Source organism: Cavia porcellus, unplaced genomic scaffold, assembly GCF_034190915.1.
Source record: "Cavia porcellus strain 051 isolate PalLab524CR breed Dunkin Hartley unplaced genomic scaffold, mCavPor4.1 scaffold_9, whole genome shotgun sequence".
NCBI lineage: Eukaryota > Metazoa > Chordata > Mammalia > Rodentia > Caviidae > Cavia > Cavia porcellus.
Genome location: NW_026947492.1, coordinates 44,751,102 through 44,770,041, shown reverse-complemented (window position 1 = coordinate 44,770,041; position 18,940 = coordinate 44,751,102). Strand labels below are relative to the sequence as shown.

The window sequence follows — 18,940 nt, the reverse complement described above, 5'->3', positions numbered from 1 at the left end:
CTTACAAATGAACCACATAGGCCAGAAATATTGAAAAACTGGCACATAATGAGTACTTAAAACATATGTACATAGTAGTCTATTTTATAATTTACTACCATAAGATATGCAATATTATTTTAAACAACTAAAATTTATCAAAACTTATGCATATAGGCCACTGGACATGGTGGCACATGCCTGTAATCCCAGCATTTGGAAGGCTGAGACAGGATAATCACCGCAAGTTCAAGGCCAGTCTGGGCTACACAGTGAGTTCAAAGCCAGCCTGAACTACATGGTGAGTCCTTGTCTCAAAAAACACAAACAAAACTAAAGTTAAATACCATTTAGTTATATACTCTTTGAGACCGAAAGGTAGGTCTTAAATAAATCATCCTTCAGGTATGTGAATATTTAGCTGTCAGGGACCTTGCATTTCAATCAACTGATAGATAATTTTGAACCATGCTAATATGCAATTTGAATATGTTTCTTAATTTTAATTATCTAAAATAGAATGAAGAAAATATTTCAGAAGCAGTGTATTAGTTATTTTTCTGTCATTGCTGAGACAAAATACCTGATAACCAAAGTTAAAGGAAGAAGGGTTTTTTAGGTCATAGTTTGTGTAAGTTTCAGTCTATAATTGGCTGATTCCAAGGAAGGGTGGCATCATAGAGGGGAAACAGTTCATGGTGAGCAGAAAGCAGCAAAACAAGCAACTAAGGGACAAGAGAAGCCTCTTTCTGTCCTTCATATTGTATCCAGGATACCAGGACTAGGACGTCCCAAATCAATCAGTGGATTCATTTAGTAAACACCCTCCCTTAATCCTAGCACTGCACCATGAATCAATCACACACTCTAGATCCAGCCACCTCCGAAAAAGCCTTGTTAGGCTTTGGAGGGGGCATCTAGACACAAGCCGTAACAAGCGGAGTCTGAATGAAAGTTTACATAAGTTAAAATGAATAAAGGTAAAATTTTAATCTGAACCTTTGGTTGTAGCACTTAATTAGGTTTTAACTTTTGCTTCATTGTGATGAAATAGGCATATATATATATATATATATATTTCTATAGTCATTTCTGAGTACATAAATAACTTGAAAATTTAATATTCCTTTGTGTTTGTGCCTCTGCCTTTTTTTCCCCCAGAAAACAGATAAATACAGCAACTACCCTGTATACCATACTATTTATGAGACATTTGAACTGGTAGAGAATTTTTACGACCCAGAGTTTAAAAAGCAGCTCTCTGTGGCTCAGTTAAGAGGGGCGCTGGTATATGAGCTTGCAGACTCTATAGTCATTCCCTTCAATATTCAAGACTATGCGAAGGCTTTGAAAGACTATGCAACAGGTATCTTCAATTTAGCCAAGAAACATGATCAACAACTGAGAGACTATGAAGTATCATTTGGTAAGATATTTTATAATCTTTAAGTTAGGGCTTTAAGATATCTCATATCATGATCAGTGCATACTGCTTCATTCTAGATATTATTCCTGCCTCACTTACTGCTTTTAACGTTTAGACATAAATTTCAAATAAACACCTTTTAGGAATCTGATCTTAGCCAAAAGATCAAGAAGCAATCGGAATCTGACTTGATCTGTTATATATAGGATGAATCCATTATGGCTGAGTCAGCAAGTACAAACATTAGACTGGTAAACATTTTTCTTGTATTACTGCTTTTAGAAGCATTTTTACTTTTACACAAACAAAAGAAGGAAAATGTAACTATATCACAAAAATACTGAAAAGTAGAGAAAGAAGATTTTCCTTGAAAATAAAAACTACTTGGAAAACAATCAGCCTTAAAAAGTAGATATCAAAAAAGTCAGCCCCAATGAGACTATTCTTGCCTTAGCTGCCTTTCTGAGCAAGAGAATACAAATGGCAGGAAAGGCAAAAATAGGCTGATGGGGCTGATTTTTGATCTCCAGTTTTCAAGGCTGATTGTTTTCCAGCGAGGTCTTATTCTCTGGAAAATATCATTCATTAATGTTTTTCTACATGAAGGATTATTTTTACACAGTTGTAAGCAGTTTTTCATTCTATAATTGGCAATTGGGTAGTTGCTTTTCTACTCTATGTGTCTCTAAAGTAGGAATGAAATATAACAGAGAATAGCAGTGTTGAAAATTGGGTAGGGAAGCATTTTGCCTAAGTGAATTGCTGACCCTATTATGTAGTCTGCCTGACCTTTGTAATGTTAATTAACCTGTCAGCTTTCTTACAAGTTAACTAACAAAGTGACAATATAATGTTTCAGAGATTGTTACATAGGAATATAAAGAAGTAGTGGTAGATGGTTCTTAGTGCTCAATAAATGTTGCCTAATGTCATAACCAACCTTTTATTATTTGGGGGGTATGTATTCTTAGTAGATACAAAAAGGATTAAATATATGCAGAAGATCTACTGTGTATCTCCCTAGTACTGTGTTATGCCTTGGAAATAGAGTATTCATAAGATATAGCCAAAGTTTTCAAAAGGCTTAAATATCTCATTGCAGAAGAAGAAAAATTTCTGAGGACAAGATATTAGAAGGGAACATATATCTTTAGGGGTGTACATGATTAGAATTCTGATCATAGCTGATAATGCATACCATTTGTAATTTGTAATATATTTAATTTTAACTCATCTAAGGAGTAAATATAAGAGAACACAGATACTTAGTATAGTGATCAGTATTGATTTTGAATTTACTTTGAGTATTTTTACACACAGGTTAGTATGTAAATGTACAGATATTGCTGAAGAACAGCAAGTACTTTGATCTAAAAATAAAAGGAACCAAAGACAATATAGGAAATTGAAGTCATGTAATTCTCCTACCTTGCTTACCTTGTTAGGGACCTGGTCTGGTCTGTTAATTCATTTCTCTGCCATATTTTCTAAATCCTCATCTCTGTTAGTGACTATCTATCCACAGGATAGAACATTCTTACACATTTTCTATCTCAATAATAGCATTTCTTTTCTTGATGTGCCCTTCACCAAATTCGTCACTTAGTGCCAGACAAAAACAGTTCTTCAGAAAATATTTTAATGAAGATGAAGTTCTGATGAATGAAAAGATGGATATGTAATCTACACTGAATGTTTTCAGTTCTTTACCTTCCATAACCAATTCATTTAGCTATCTTAGTTCTCTAGTATTCTACTGAAAATGATCTTGTCAAAGTTTTCATTGATATGTGTTACTAAATTTTAGGGAAATATTTCAGGCTTTTTTTTGTACTACATTTAAAATTTAAAATTTCTTGTTCAGTACTCTCGTTACTTTTCGTCAAATGTATTATTAAATTATTTGGCTTTAATATGGTTTAAAAAACAAAAAATAAAGCTGAAACAACTAAGTCTAGAATTAAAAAGGCCACCCCTTTTTTTGTGTTGCCAAATGTACTTAGCTGTGTGACCCAATAAAAATCATATGGTTTTTAGCTGTGAGTGCTTTTCCGTACAATGTACATTGTAGCTTTGGCTTTGCCTAAATCATATAATTCATTTAAACAGCAAATCAATAAGATATGTTAAACTTTTGCACAGAAAACAGGGTACTTATACCAGACTTTATGATATCGTATAATACATTTCATGAATTTTCAAGAAGGCAAATAGAAAAGTAGAAAAATGTTCATCACTGAGTCAGTCTTCAGTCTGCAATGGAGAGGGCAGGAAAGTGACCCTCTGAGACATGAATCACTTGTGCTTACTCATTTTTTACTTTTCTACTTTTATTTTAAAGGTTCCTTGTTTTCTGCTGTGAAAAATTTCTCCGAGGCTGCTTCAGATTTTCATAGAAGGCTTGCACAACTTGATCTTAATAAGTAAGTTTCAGATGCCTACTATTTTGAACAGCAATCTGGTTGTGCGAATGGACTGTTTTCACTCATGTCAGTATTCAGCTCTAGAGTATTGGTGTGCAAGCCAGCAGCATCGGCATGACCTCACGGCTTGTTAGGCAGACAGTCTCCACCCAAGATAAGTTGGATTTGGGTTCTGTTTTATATTAAGATACGTGGGTGATTTATACTGACATTAACCTTTGAGGAGTTATGCTGTACACAGTGTACCAAAAAAGTTACTTCCAAGACAAGGACCCAGTCAGATGGGCTGAAACATGTCTGTAATCCTAGCACTCTGGGAGGCAGAGGCAGGAGAATCATGAGAGCCAAGTCTTGTCTGAATGAACTGGTAATTTAAAAAGTTCCTGACTCAAAAAAATTTTAAAACAAAAAGGACCAAAGATATATCTTTAGGAATATGCATGATTAGAATTCCGATCATAACTGGTAATGCATACTTTCACGTGAATTTGTAATATATTTAATTATAACTCTCATCTAATATTACTATGCATCAAGCTTAGAGTTTTTATTGATATTCTTTTTTTAATTTTATTTTTGGTATTGGGGATCGAACTTCATTTGCCAGGCAGGCACTTAAGTCACTGAGCTAAATCCCCAGCCCTTATTGATATTCTTTTGTATTTCATACAATTTCCTGCCACTCTTAGGTTTATGATCCTTTAAAAACTATACTCAAAGTCAAATACATAATCATACACTATTCCATGGCATAGTTCATATGGCATTTACTGTTTCAGACTTACTCAGAAAGCAATGTCAATAGCTTTGAGGAGTCTTCCTTTTCCCTTGGATTATAGAAGTGTCTAAAGTATTTGTTTTGATTCCCCCCCCAAAAGAAAATCTGAGCATTCACTGTGTGATGAGTCTCTTTGCAAAGTGTACGGCTTTGTCCTGACCGTCTTACAGACTCCTGAAATCTTCACTCCCTCCTTAGTCCTGAGCCTTTTTTCTCCTACCTTTCTTTCACAGTAGGGCATAGGTACAGGGTGAAAGTTCACTCCGTCTATCTTTCCATGAGGTCAGCTATACTACAGAAAAGCAAGGAACGGCTTTCAGTTCTGTTTGATCAGTCTGTGCCCTTTAAAGCCCGTTTCCCAAGTAGAATTCTGTTTATTATAGGTGCCAGAAATATGATGGTGTTTTATGTAGTTTAACACATAAAGCAAACTGGTCTCTTATGTATTTGGTTAAAAATCTATTGATTTTATTTTCCCATGCCTTATCTTTAATATTATTTAAACATGGTTCCATGGTAAAATTTTAATTATATCTTTCTCATTCTCAAAGTCCTATTGCAGTGAGAATTATGAATGACCAATTGATGCTCCTGGAAAGAGCATTCATCGATCCCCTGGGTTTACCAGGAAGGCAGTTCTATAGGTAAGGAAACAATAGGCAAACTCTCTAGTGGCACCTCACTGTGATCCAAAAAGCGTACCAAATTCCATCAGATGATGGGATGGTGAGTATGTGTTCTAAAGGGAACATGGGTAAGTTAATGTATCCAATAATAATATAATATGTGATAACAGAAAAATAGATTCTACATAGTTTGTTTTGCTGTATTTACAAATGATAAATGATATTTTAAAAAAAGAATTCTTTATAATAAAATGTACAAGCTTTTAAAAGGGATCTTAGAGCTCACCTACTTCTACCATCTAAATGATCCTTTCTGCAGACTCTCAGATAATTAGTTGTGTGTATCCTGTTTCAACACCTCCAGGGCTTTCGTAGCTTTCCATCCCAGCCCACACTGTTCCCAGATGTAGCGCGGCTTTTTTTCTTTGCTTTCCTGTCATTCTCTGTTCACTTGGGCCAAGTTTGCTCTGCAGACTCAGTTTCTCTTGCACTTTCTGCTTTTAGTTTCTTGAATAAACTCTGCCACTGCAAGAAACAAAAACAAAACAGCACACATACAAACCCCCCCGCCCCCCCCCCCAAAAAAAAAACCCCAGAAAAACCCACTTCTAAAGAGTGGAAAGCTTCTTCATGAGAAGCCTTTTCCTTTTTAAGGAAACACTAACTCTAAAATGTTTGTTTTTTTTCCTGTAATGGTCTACTCCAAATCCTGTTTTATTCTCCAAACTCAAATAGAATAAGTACAGCTTTCTGTGTAACATTTTAGGATTTTAAGATGATGCAGTGTTCTTCTAAAGAAATAAGCCTGTTTCTTTCTGTATCACTATATCATGTTTGTTTCCATATCTTGTCGTGTACTTCTGGTTTGTCTCTATTTTCTGAAGGCCTGTTTGTTTGTTTGTTTGTTTGTCTGGTACCCAGGATCAAACTCACAAGCTCCCGCTTTCCAGGCAGGCACTTGTATCACTGAGCTAAATCCCCAACCCTGAAGGCTTTTTAAAAAGTGCTTCCATAGTAGAAATTAGAAATGTTCCAGTATTTAAAGTCAGAAAGTCTGTTGAGGTTTACATACAGATGTGTGAGTTAGAGTAAGTCACTCCTAGAGTTTTCCCATCTGACATAACATGATGAAAAGTTCTACTTTATCTATCATCTATCATCACATACCATCTAGAAATAGTAAATCTTAGTGATTTGAATTAACATTTAAATAATTACAAGCAGGCACTTTTAGAACAGAACTCTGCTACACCCTAAGTGTGGCCTGAAGAAATTACTTTTCAGTCTGATTCCTCAACTGTAACTGGATACCATAAATTGCTTTCACCCATAGGCTTGTGTGCTTAAGGCATGTAGATGATTTAGCTCAAAGAGGAATGTACTCAGTAAATGGCACGTGTTTTTATGTAGAGCCCTTTGGAAATGGCTATGGCTCAGGGGTATCTTACTGGGGTCGCTGACTTTTGAGTTTTGAGTCTGTTGCAAGATCCTACCTCTTAATTTATTGGAGATGAGAAGTTACTGTCTATTTTGCTCAGCCCCCTGGTTCTTTGATACTGGTCTACAGAATTGTTTATGACCTTGAGGCAGTCTCAGTCTTGGCATACCAAGAAGACAACTGATTAGAACAATTAAGTTATCTTGGCTAAAGTGTTACAATCACCAAAACAACAGCGTCAAACCGAGCCCAGAAAATGACAAACTGGTAACTCTTAATTTGCCACCTGTAATTGTATGAACTAAATTTGCGGTCATGCAACAAAGTCTAACGTGAACCAGATACGTCAATTTTACCCTCAGGGGAGAAAACTTAAAATGGGTTAGAGAGGAAAATAGAGATACAGAAGAGGAAAAAGTTAGATGCCAGTCTGGAGAAAGACGAAGGTCACACAAACTTTGGGGAACTAGTGAAGAACACACAAGTGAAACGGAAGGGAAAAACAAGAACAGAACAACTACAACAAAACTAGGAACCATTCACACTCATATAAAAACAAAGAGAAAAAAATCAAGAAAAAACAAAATGGGGCAAAACCAAGAAAAAAATAGAAAAAAAGAAGAAACAAAAAATCCACTTCAAAGTGTCCCTGCTGTCACTGGCAGGCCGTGTGGGCAAACAAGAACCAAGATCCACATTGGTCAACCCCAGCAAGCCAGCCATCGCTCTTCAGTGGGGGAGTAAATAACACCAGCCAGCCTGCACATTTAGTCCTCAGAAACTCAGAGGGTTTCTGGCTGTGAGACTGGATCCTGCTTTGTTCAGCCTGCTGTCATCTGTGCGCCACCCACCAGTTTAAACTTGGCTCCCTGGAGGCTTGAACTCAGCAGCCTGACCTGTCTCCTCCCTGCCCCCTCCTCCTCCTGCTTTGACGCCTGTCTCCATGTTCTCCCTCTGGGCTTCAGGTCTCTCTTCAGACCCTTGCTGTGTGCTGGGGGACCCGCTTCCCTCGTTCTTTTCCATACTTTGCTACATTACAGCGTCGGGACACCAAAGCTCAGAGAGGCTCTTTCTTTGCTGCTTACCACTCTACCGTCTTTTAGAAGTCCCACTATTTTTACTAATAAGACCATAAACATTTGTTTATTCATTGATACAAACATCATAGGAGCCATCAGTTAAAGTCTTGTATAAATGAAATAAAGAGTTGAAAGCACTATCCCCAATTTTAATCCTCTTTTGAGTCTTATTAATTAGAGTGGTACTTCAGTTCACAAATTCAGTTCTTTCCATGATTGTGATTACGAGCTGAACTGGACAAGCACTGCATCAGATTTCCCCATAAGGTCAACACTGAAGTTAACCACTGAATTTAATTCAGTTCTTGTGCAGCTTAGTTTGTGACCAGAATTGCAGAAAGAATTCAGTTCATGAACAGAAGTACTAGTGTGTGTGTGTGTGTGTGTGTGTGTGTATATACCTTATACTAATAATCAAAACAGCTATAAAGTTTGGATTCTGTAGACTTATGTAGAATAAGAGATAATTCCTGACACCCAATTACCTACTTTCTTTTCAGAAAACATTAATACTACAACTTAGAATAAGTTTAGTGCATATATATCTGTATATATAAAATTTGTATATATTTGTATAGTGTTAATGCACTTATATCTCCTTATATAAATACATATCTACTTTTATATTATATGTAAAGTTACTTTAGTCACATTTCGCTGTCTGCAGCGATGTATATTTGTTTATGTGTACATATACATACTTTTTATATAGAAACATTTATATTTATAGAAATGGAGCTTCTTTTCTTTGAACTTATCTGAGAGATCTTTATATGTCAGTATGCCCAGACTTGCCTTGAAATTGCTATCCTTCTGCTTCAGTGTCCCATATAGCTGTGATTATAGGCATTGTGCCAGGGTGCTTGGCTAGCTCTTCATTTTCACCTGCTGCATACTACTCCAAGATGTGGCACATTTACATTTTTAACTACTACTTATTGTGATTGTAATTAAATGATTCTTTTCTCTTAGTTATTTGTTATTGTGAAATGTACTTCCATAACATATTCTTACACTGTTAATATTTCCACAAGCAGGACCTGGCATTTTAGGGTTTACAGGGCCAATACATTTCTAAATTTGATTTGATGACAGGCAGGTGTTATGCCTCTGAGGTATATCCCCGGCCCTATACTATATTTTTAAAGTATGCTTTTAACTATAAGCTAGACATTAAGACTATTTTAAAGCAATTAATGTTGCTGATTTAAGTGTATAGTCATATAGAAATAATTTTTCCTTCATGATTAAAGGGTTACTTTATGAAATGGATATTTTTTATATTTTAAGATGAAATTAAGCTTATTGATTTATTTTATAGTTACGTCTCATTTATTTCACTTAAGGGTATCGCACCAAGATGCTTCCATTGACCTAGAAATGTTTCAAGCTTATACTTCTTTATAGATGACTAGTACTCCATTGTATAAAAAAAAAAAAAAAAAACATGGTTTTTATCCATTCATTAGTTGATGGGCATTTGGATTGTTTCTAAGATTTAGCTATTACAAACTGTGCTGTTATAAACATGAATGTGCATACATCACTATTGTATGACGTTTTTAATTTGTAAAGGAAGATACCCAGCTGAGGAACAGTTGGGTCAAATGGAACCTCCAATTCTAGTTTTTTGAGGAAACCAGTCTCCACACTGATTTCCAGTGTGATTGCACTAGTCTACATTTCCAGCAATGTGGAGAAGAGTTCCTGTTTCCCCATAGCCTAATCAACGTTTATTATTGGTTGATATCTTGATATCAACCAATTTTTTCTAGAGATGGAATCTCACCATTGTTTTAACTTGTTTCTTTTTAATGACTAGTGGTGTTAACCATTTTTTAATATATTTATTTAACATTTGTGTTTCTTCTGTAATTTCCTTAAGCTCATCTATTTTTTTTTTTTTTGTCTGCCTGCTCTGAAGTTGCTAAGCATGGTGTATATTTTGGTAATCTCTGTAGTTATCTGAGAGATTATTTCTCATTTCATTTTTTCCAGGGTCTCATTCAATCGCCTTGTTGTTATCACTTCAGAGAGACCTGGTAGGGGGTTTTCAGATTGCCCCACCTCATTGCTCCATGGATTTGCCTTTGGAAAATTAGATATCTGGGACTGCATTTTGCTTAAATGTCTTCTCATATTATTTTCTCTTTTTAAAGTTTAATTCCTGGGTGATATTTGTATGTTGCCTATGGTGGATTGCTTTATTGACAGTATTTAGAATCCTTAGGTGATAATCACTTCTCTGAGGTATCTTCCAGGTGTAGCTGGTTTTTGGATTTTGAGTCTGTTGGAAGATCTTACTTCTTTGATTTGTTGGAGATGAGAAATTGGAGCTTGCTGGGCCTCGTTCCTGGTTCTTTGGCACTGTGTCACCATATTTTATGTGACACATAATCTCAGTCATGGAATAGCAAAACCAACAGCTGTTTAGAACAGTTATATCATCTTTGGATATAATGGTACCAGTAGCATCAAACACAGCCTAGAAAACAACAAACTGAGCTAACCCTTAATTTGCAACTTTTAACTGTATTAACTAAATTTGTGATTGTATAACAAAAAGTAAACCAAAACAGATAATAATATGCAATATATAAGTCCATAATGTATCCATTTTGCCCTCAGGGTTAAAGTTCAAAATGGATTAATAACAAAATAGAGAAGTGGAAGAAGAGAGAGAGATTAGAAGTAAGGTTGGATGACAAAGAGGCATCACATCAACTTGGGGAAACTGGTGCAAAAGACCGGAGGAAGAGAGACAGAGGGATAAAAGGAAGAAAGAACAGAACCATACTCACAAAGAGGATAGGAAGCACTTTCACACTCATATAAAAACAATGAAGGAGAAAGAAAAGAAATAAAAAGGAAAAGAAAAAGTAACAGCCACTTTCAGGATTCTCTCTGGCTCACCAGTAGATAACCTGTGGAGACAGAGTCTTGAATCCTGCTGCTCAATCCCAGCAAGCCAGCAGTTGCTTTATGGTGGGATCGTGGATCATCTCAGCAGGCCTCCCCTGAGATCAGACTCAGTGAGTTTGCTATGGTCCAAGAAGTTTCCGTGGGTCTGTGCCCAGTTGGAAGCTGCTTGAGGAAGCTGGCTGCAGTTTTGTTCTGGGTTTATCTGGCCCATTTCTAGAATGGCTCCTAGCTAAAGGCTCTCTCTTCATGACAGCACTAAGTCCTCTGCACTCACAGCCAACCAGTGCAGTCCTCCATGTCCCCCACTCCCCTCTATCATGGGTGTCTCTCTGCAGAGGCCTCCATGGTCACCAGCCATAACCATCACCATGACCATGCATAACCAGTTTCGAACAGCTCTTCTTGTGCAGTGAGTCTCGTGTTTGGGCAAAGGCGTTGCCAACTACCACCTTTTTCCTTGCAGGTTTTCTTTTTACTCTCTCTGTGGGCTTCAATTTTCACTTCAGATTCTTCCTGGGTACAGGGGACCCACTTTCTTCCATCTTATTTTCCTCATGATGCTATATTCCAGCACCTGGATGGTGACTCTCAGAGAGGAGGCTTTTTTCTCTGCTGCTTATTGCTCCGCCATCTTCCTGGTAGTCTCATTTGTCTGTCTTGCTCAGAGAAGTGTGTGTTTATCTTAGATGCCAGTTTTTGGATTGCATCTTTAAATTTGGGAAGTCTGATTTATTGCAGTTCTTCAGATATTGTAGATATTAGTCCTTTGATAAACAACTGGCTAAAACTTTTTCACACTCTGTGGGTTATCCCTGTATTCTGTTGATGGTTTCTTTTCCTGGGAAAAGCTTTTCAATAAGATGAGATGCCAGTTGTTTATTCTCCATATTATTTCACGCGAGGTCAGAGGTTTCATTCATGAAGTCTTTGCCTATACCTATGTCTTCAAGAGTTTTACCTATTCTATCTTCCAGGAGATTTAGGGTTTAGAAAACAAGATGATAGGAATTTGACAATGACTGTAATATTGCATATTGTTACCTTCAAGAGGGTTGCTTAGATTAGCAGATATAGGCATGTAAAATGGATCTAAACATATGTGTATAGTCATTTTAGCTATCATATATATATATATATATGTATATATATACACACACACACACGTATGCACATTTATGTCTGTTTCCTTTTCTATACCTTCTTTCTTCCCTTCCCTTATTCCAAATATTTTTCCTCTTTGCACTGTTTTTTACCCTTACATAGTATTTATTATAGATTTTGGAACATATATAATTTTTCAGTTTCTTATTCTAGGGATACAATTTAGTATTTACCCATGTGAGTTCGATTTATTTCACTTATGAGTATGGTCTTAAGTTGCATCCATTTACTTATAAAAATCTCAATGCATTCTTTCTTTATAGCTGAGTAGTACTCCATTGCATAAAAATACCACATCTTTTTTATCCATTCTTTGATTGATGGATGCTTGGGCTGTTTCCAAGATTTGGGTATTACAAATTGTACTGCTATAAACATGGGTGCACATATATCACTGTGGTATGATGTTTTCAATTCATCTGGGAAAATGCCCAGAAGCAAGGTAGCTGGGTTGAATGGAACCCCTAATCTTCGCTTTTTGAGGAATTTCCAAACTGATTTCCACAGTGGTTGCACCGGTCTATACTGCCACCAACAGTGGAGAAGAGTTACTTGTCCCCCATAGCCCCTCCAGCATTTCTTGGTTGATTTCTTGATCTTGGCCTTCTTTCTGGGATGAGATGGAATCTCAGGATTATTTGAATTTGCATATCCTGAATGACCATTGATGTTGAATATTTTTCATATATTTATTTGCCATTTGTATTTCTTCATCTGAGAAGTGCATATTTATCTTGGATGCCCATTTTTGATTGGGTCCTTGAGTTTTGGGGACCTGTTTTTTTTTTAAATTCTTTATAAGTTCTAGATAAATGTCCTTTGCCTGAGGGACAGTTCACTAATATTTTTTCCCAGTTTGTGGGTTTTCTTTTCACTATGCTGGAGATTTCTTTTGACATACAGAAACTTTTTAATAAGACATGATCCCAGTTATTGATTCTGGGAAGTATTTCCTGTGTGATTAGATTTCTGTTCATGAATTCTCCACTACCCCTAAGTCTTCAAGATTTTTACTTAATTTGTCTTCCAAAAGATTTAGTGTTTCTGATTTAATATTAAGATCACTGATCCATTTACATTTTAGTTTAGTACATGGTGATAGGCATGGGTCTAATTTTAGTTTTCAGCATATGGAGAGTCAGTTTTTCCAGTGCCACTTATTAAAGAGGCTTTCTTCCAGTGGACATGTTGGTCCCTTTGTCAAAGATGAGGTGGCTCAGCGTGTTTGTCATTGTGACTGTATCTTCTAATTTATTCTATTGATCTTCAAGTCTGTTTTTATTCCAGTGCCATGATGATTGTATCACAGTAGCTTTGTAATATAATTTTAAGTCAGGGATTGTGATGCCTCTTGTCTTAGCTTTGTTTCCCAGAATTGCCTTTGCTATTCTAGGTCTCTTATGGTTCCACATGAATTTTAGGGAAGATTTTTCTAAATCTGCGAGGTATTCAAATGGTATTTTGCTTGGGATTGCATTAAATTTTTATAACAATTTTTGGAGAATGGCCATTTTTACAATGTTCTTCCTATCCATGAACAGGGACTATCTTTCCCTTTTCTGAAATTCTCTTTGATTTCCTTTTTCAGCGTAATGTAGTTTTCACTCTTTTATTCCTTTGTTAGATTGATTTCTAAGTATTTCATTGTTTTGCGTACTATTGTGAAAGATGTGATTTCTTTTATTTCTCTCTCAGTGAGTTTGTTGTTTGTGTACAGGAATGCTATTGATTTTTGAGTGTTGACCCTATATCCAGCTACATTACTGAATTTGGTTATTATGTTTAGAGACTTTCAATGGAGTTTTGAGGGTCTTCTATGTAGAGTATCATATAATGCACTAATAATGATAATTTAACTTCTTCCTTTCCTACCCTTATTCCTTTTATCTGTCTGATTGCTCTGGATACTGTTTCCAGAAGTATATTAAATAGGAGTGGTGATAATGGACATCCTTGTCTTGTTCATGATTTTAGATTGAAAGATTTCAGTTTTTTTCCATTTAATAAGACATTGACTATTGCTTTACTGTATATGGCTTTTATCAGATTGAGGTAGAAACGATTTATTCCAATTTTCTGTAGGGTTTTTTTTTTATCATGAATGAGTGTTGAATTTTTTCAAAAGCTTTTTATGCATCTATTGAGATGACCATATGGTCCTTGGCTCTGTTGATGTGGTGTATTACATCTATTGATTTGCATATGTTGCACCATCCCTGTATTTCTGGGATGAATCCCACTTGGTCATGGTGTATAATCTTCCTGATCACTTGTTGCATTCTATTTGCCAGCATTTTATTGAGGATTTTTGCATCTATGTTCATGAGAAAGATTGGCCTGCAATGTTCTTTTTTGATTGGATCTTTCTCAGGTTTTGGTATTAGGGTGATATACTTGCTTCTAGGAATTAGTTAGGGAAAATTGCTTCCCTTTCAATTTCATTGAAGAGTTTGAGCACTGTTAGCATTAAGTCTTCCTTAAATTTCTTGTAGAATTTTGTAGTGAATCCATCAGCACCTGGGGGTTTCTTTATTGGTGGGTTTTAATTATATTTTCAATTTCATTAACTGAAATTGGGTTAGCAGTTTTACATCTTCTTGATTCAGCTTTGGTAATTCCTATGTTTATAGGAATCTGTCCATTTCTTTTGTGTATTGAACCTATGAGAGTAAAGTTTTTCAAAGTAAGTGTTGATGATCTTCTTTATTTCTGCAGGATCTGTAGTGATTCCAGCTTTTTAATTTCTTATTGCATGGATTTGAGCTTTTTCTTTCCTCTTGTTGATAAAGTTGGCTAGGGATTTATCAATTTTAATTATTCTTCCAAAGAACCAACTCTTCCATTCATTAATTCTTTGTACTGTTTTCTCAGGTTCACTTGCATTAATTTCTGCTCTGATCCTTATAATTTCCTGCCTTTTTTGGGCTTTCAACTTGACTTCCTCTTCTTTTTCTACAAGTTTGAGGTGCAGCATTAAGTTGTTTATGTGTGTTCTTTCCACTTTCCTAATATTGGTGGTTAGTGCTATAAATTTTCCTCTGACGACTGCTTTCATTTTGTCTCAGTTTCCAGTATTTGTATTTGCATTTTTGTTTGATTGTAGATATTGTTTAATTTCTCCTTTAATTTCTTCTGTAACCCATTGGTTGTTTAGGAGAATGTTCTTTAGTTTCCATGTGTTTATGGGGTTCTTGTGTGTTTTTCTGCCATTAATTTCCAATTTTGTTGCACTATGGTCAGATAATATGCATGGAATTATTTCAATTCCTTTGCATTTTCTTAAGCATGTTCTATGAGATAGTATATGATCTAATTTAGAGAATGACCTGTGTACAGCTGAGGAGTGTGTATTCTGATGTGGTTGGGTAGAACACTCTGTAGACATCTACTAGGTCCATTTTTTCACAAGTTTGATTTTTTTTTTATTTCTTTGCTAATTTTTTGTTTGCTTGATCTGTCTCTTTGTGACAATGGGATGTTAAGATTGCCTGTTATAACTGTATTATTATTTTGTTTTTCATGCCTATTAAAAGTTGTTTTACATAGTTGGGCGCTCCATATTTGGTGAATATATATTTATGATTGTAATTACTTCCTCTTGAATTTTTCCTCTAGCAAGTATGGAGTGATCTTCATCATCTGTTTTGATCATTCTTGGTCTGAAGTTCACATTATCTGCAAACAAAATAGCTACCCCTGCTTTTTTCTGGATTCTTGTTGGATGGAGTATTGTTTTCCATTCTTTGACTTTTAGTCTATGAATTTGTTTTTGAGTTAAATGTGTTTCTTATGCACAGCATATTGTTGGATTTTGTTTCTTTTCCATTCTGCCCATCTGTTTCTTTTTGTTGGTGAGTTGAAAGTATTTATATTGATGGATATACCTGATATGTACTGACTCATTACTATCATATTATCTTCTGTTATTGGTTTTCTGCCATTTCTGTATAACTGTTTGCTCTGCTTAGTGATTTCCTTTTGTTGTTGTTCTTGGGATTGTAGTTATCTTTGTCTCTTTCTAGAGTGTCTTTCAGTAGTCTTTGTAGTGTTGGTTTGGTGGCCATGAATTTCTTCAGTTGTTCTTTATCATGGAAGTATCTTATTCCTCATCTATTTTCAAAGATAATTTTGTAGGATACATCAATTTAGGTTGAAAGTTCTTTTCTTTCAGGACCTGAAATACTTCACTCCAAGCTCTTCTTGACTTGAAGTTTTGTGTTGAAAAGTCTGCCATGATTTTGATAGGCTTTCATTCATAGGCGATCTGTTTCTTTTCTCTGACAGCTTTTAGTATTCTGTTCTTGTGTTGAATTTCTGATATCCTTATTATTATATGTCTGGGTGAACATTTACTTTGGTTATGGTTAATTGGGGTCCTATATGCATCAGTTATCTGTATATTGGATTATCTTCCCATGTTTTGAAACTTTTCTCTTATTATTTCTGCAAATAGTCTTCACAGGTCATTTGTTTTGACCCCTGCTTTTTCATTGACACTTAACATCTTACATTGTTTCTCTTTACATCATTTTGCAGCTGTTGAATCATCATTTCCTGGTTCCTTGTTATTTTTAAGAGATCTTTTCTTTTGTGGTCAGAATCTTCCATCTTGTCTTCTAGATCTGAGAGTCTATTGTCAGCTTCATTCAAGCAGTTTTGCCAGCTTTCAATGGAATTTTTAATTTCTCTAATATCCCTTTGTATCTGTTTCATGCATTCTAATTCTGTTTTATATTGTCCAGTCAAGTTTCCATCATTTTCTTATGTTCTATTTTTAAATTTAGATCTTTGGATATACACAGCATTTCTTTCATAATGTTTGTCATTTTATTTTTTACCTGTGGTATTGTTTCTGAATTGATTTCCTCTATAATGTCATGGAGTTGTTTCTTTACTTCATTTGTTATCATTTCAGAAAGTTCAGTTGTGCAATTTCCAGTGTCTTCCATTTCAGTGTCTGTTGGGTTTGTTTTTGTTGGGCTTGAGGACTGAGACTGCCTTTTGCTCTTTTGTTTTGTCACTTTCCTCTGGGATCCATGTGGCTGATCAGGCACCCTCTTGATGGATTGCACTGGAGCACTGCACTAGGCACTAGGCAATTTCAAACCTCTGATAGCTCATGGCTAGCCAGGGCACACCCTGAACTACGGCACTGGATCCTTGTGCTCTGTGGCCTGTGAGGTTGGTTGGGTGCTCCCTGATGCACTGTGCTTGGTTGCTCTGGGATGCTGGGCTGGGCAGAGGTTGGATCCTCTTGCTGCTGGCAGTCTCCAGGAGTATGTTGCTGGGATTTAGCACCTGGTTGAGTGGAGTTGTGAACCTCTGGCACCCAGGTGGCTAGTAGGGACACATTCCCAGTGTGTCATCAGAGCCTAGTGCCTGGCTGGGGGGAGTTCAAAACCTCTGGGACACAGATGGCTAGGTGGAACACGACATTGACTGCGGCACCACCTGGACCTTTACTTCTGGCTGGGAGGACTTCAGAGTCTCTAGAGTGCACAGCTAGCCAGAGCACATCCCAGGCATATGGTGCTGGCTCCTGATTGGGCAGAGTTCAGAACCTCCAGGACCCACTGTGTGACTTCCTCACCACTTTTAATATTCTGTACTTGTGCTGAATTTCTGGAATCTTGGTTATTATATTTTTATTGTAAATTTATTTTGATACTTGTTATTTGGAGTTCTATATGCTCCACTAATTTATGTTAAATTCTTAACCCATATTTGGGGAATTTTCCTCCATTATTTCTGTGAAGAGGTTTTTGTGACAGTTATTTCCAGCTATCTCACTGACTCCAGGCAATCTTACATTTTTCTTTTCTGTTTTGTCTTATAGCTGTTGGTTGATTTTTCATGGTCCCTTGCTATTTTCAATTTATCTGTCTTTTCATGGTTGCTAATCACAGTCCTGTCTTCTGGATCTGATATTGTATCTTTGCCTGTTTAACCTGTTGCACATACTTTAAATGGAATTTTTAATTTCCTGGATATCTGTTTGTGTCTGTTTCATAGCTTTCTTTTCTTCCTTATGTTGGGGATTGATATTTTCAATCATTTTTCTAAGTTCCTATTTTTTAAAAATGCACACCTACTCTAGATTCATTGGGCATGACTTTCGTTTTGATCATTATTTCTTTTTTACCTGATTAATTTTTCTATGTCACATCCTTTTGATTTTTCACTTATGCTGCTATCATTTCAGAGATTTCCAGTGTGTAGCTTCTGATTTCTATCTCATGCTGTGGACTTGTGCTGCATGTGCTGGAAGTCTGCACTTGCATTTTGCTTCTGGGTCAAGTCATTTTCTATTTTTTATTGGTTTTATTTTCTGTGTTGGTTAGGGCTGTTTTTTTATGGTAGGTAGCTTTAACACAATTATTGAGGCTTCCCTAGAAAAGGTCTATTCTTCAGAGATGTTTCTTAGGTATAGATCATTCTTCGTCTTTGTGTCTACCCCAAGAATCTGCTTTCCCAATTTACTAAATATGAGCAGTTGCTATCTATTTGGTTCAGCACCCTGTCCTTTGGTACTGGGCTATGGTGATAGTTATTACCCCAGAGAATCACAGTGTTGTCATACAAGTGAGAAGATCTGATTACATGTATGACATCCTGGTTAAAGTATTACAATTAATAAAAACAACAACAAAAATAGTATCAAGGACAGCCTAGGAACTGATAAACTGTGGTAACTATTGGTTCCTTAAACCATAGGAGCAAGGTGTACAGTTATATGACTAAATTCATCACACACCAAAAACTTGCATGCAATCTGCTAGGTAGATTAATTTTATTCTGTTTGGGGGCATATTTAAGAGGAATGGGGAAAAATAGAGAGATTAATGAGGAGCTAGAGCATAGAAACACAGCTGTAAGGCAAAGAATAATCTCCCAAGTTTTGGGAAACCAGAGGACAGTTGCAGGGGTGAAAAAGCTGAAGAAAAACTAAAAGAATATTGGAGAAAAACAAAGAGAAAAGCCTATGTTTACTCACAGGAAAGTAGCAAAAGAAATTCAAAAAGAGATATTTGAGGAAATAAAGACAACCAATAGAACAAAACAAAAATAAAGGTAAGAAATCCCCAAAATCAAAACAAAACACCTCAAC

At 36.0% G+C, this 18,940-nt stretch overlaps 1 protein-coding gene across 5 annotated transcripts in view; it reads left to right on the top strand.

Annotated features, from left to right (window-relative positions):
- Positions 1–18,940, top strand: part of Naalad2 (N-acetylated alpha-linked acidic dipeptidase 2) — a 92,574-nt gene that overhangs the window by 71,533 nt on the left and 2,101 nt on the right. For all 5 annotated transcript variants that reach the window (XM_063256273.1, XM_063256274.1, XM_023564599.2 and 2 more), the window contains 3 exons: positions 1,141–1,405; positions 3,747–3,828; positions 5,158–5,250. In XM_063256273.1, the coding sequence (XP_063112343.1) occupies positions 1,141–1,405; positions 3,747–3,828; positions 5,158–5,250 (440 nt within the window). The remainder of the gene's footprint in view (positions 1–1,140; positions 1,406–3,746; positions 3,829–5,157; positions 5,251–18,940) is intronic.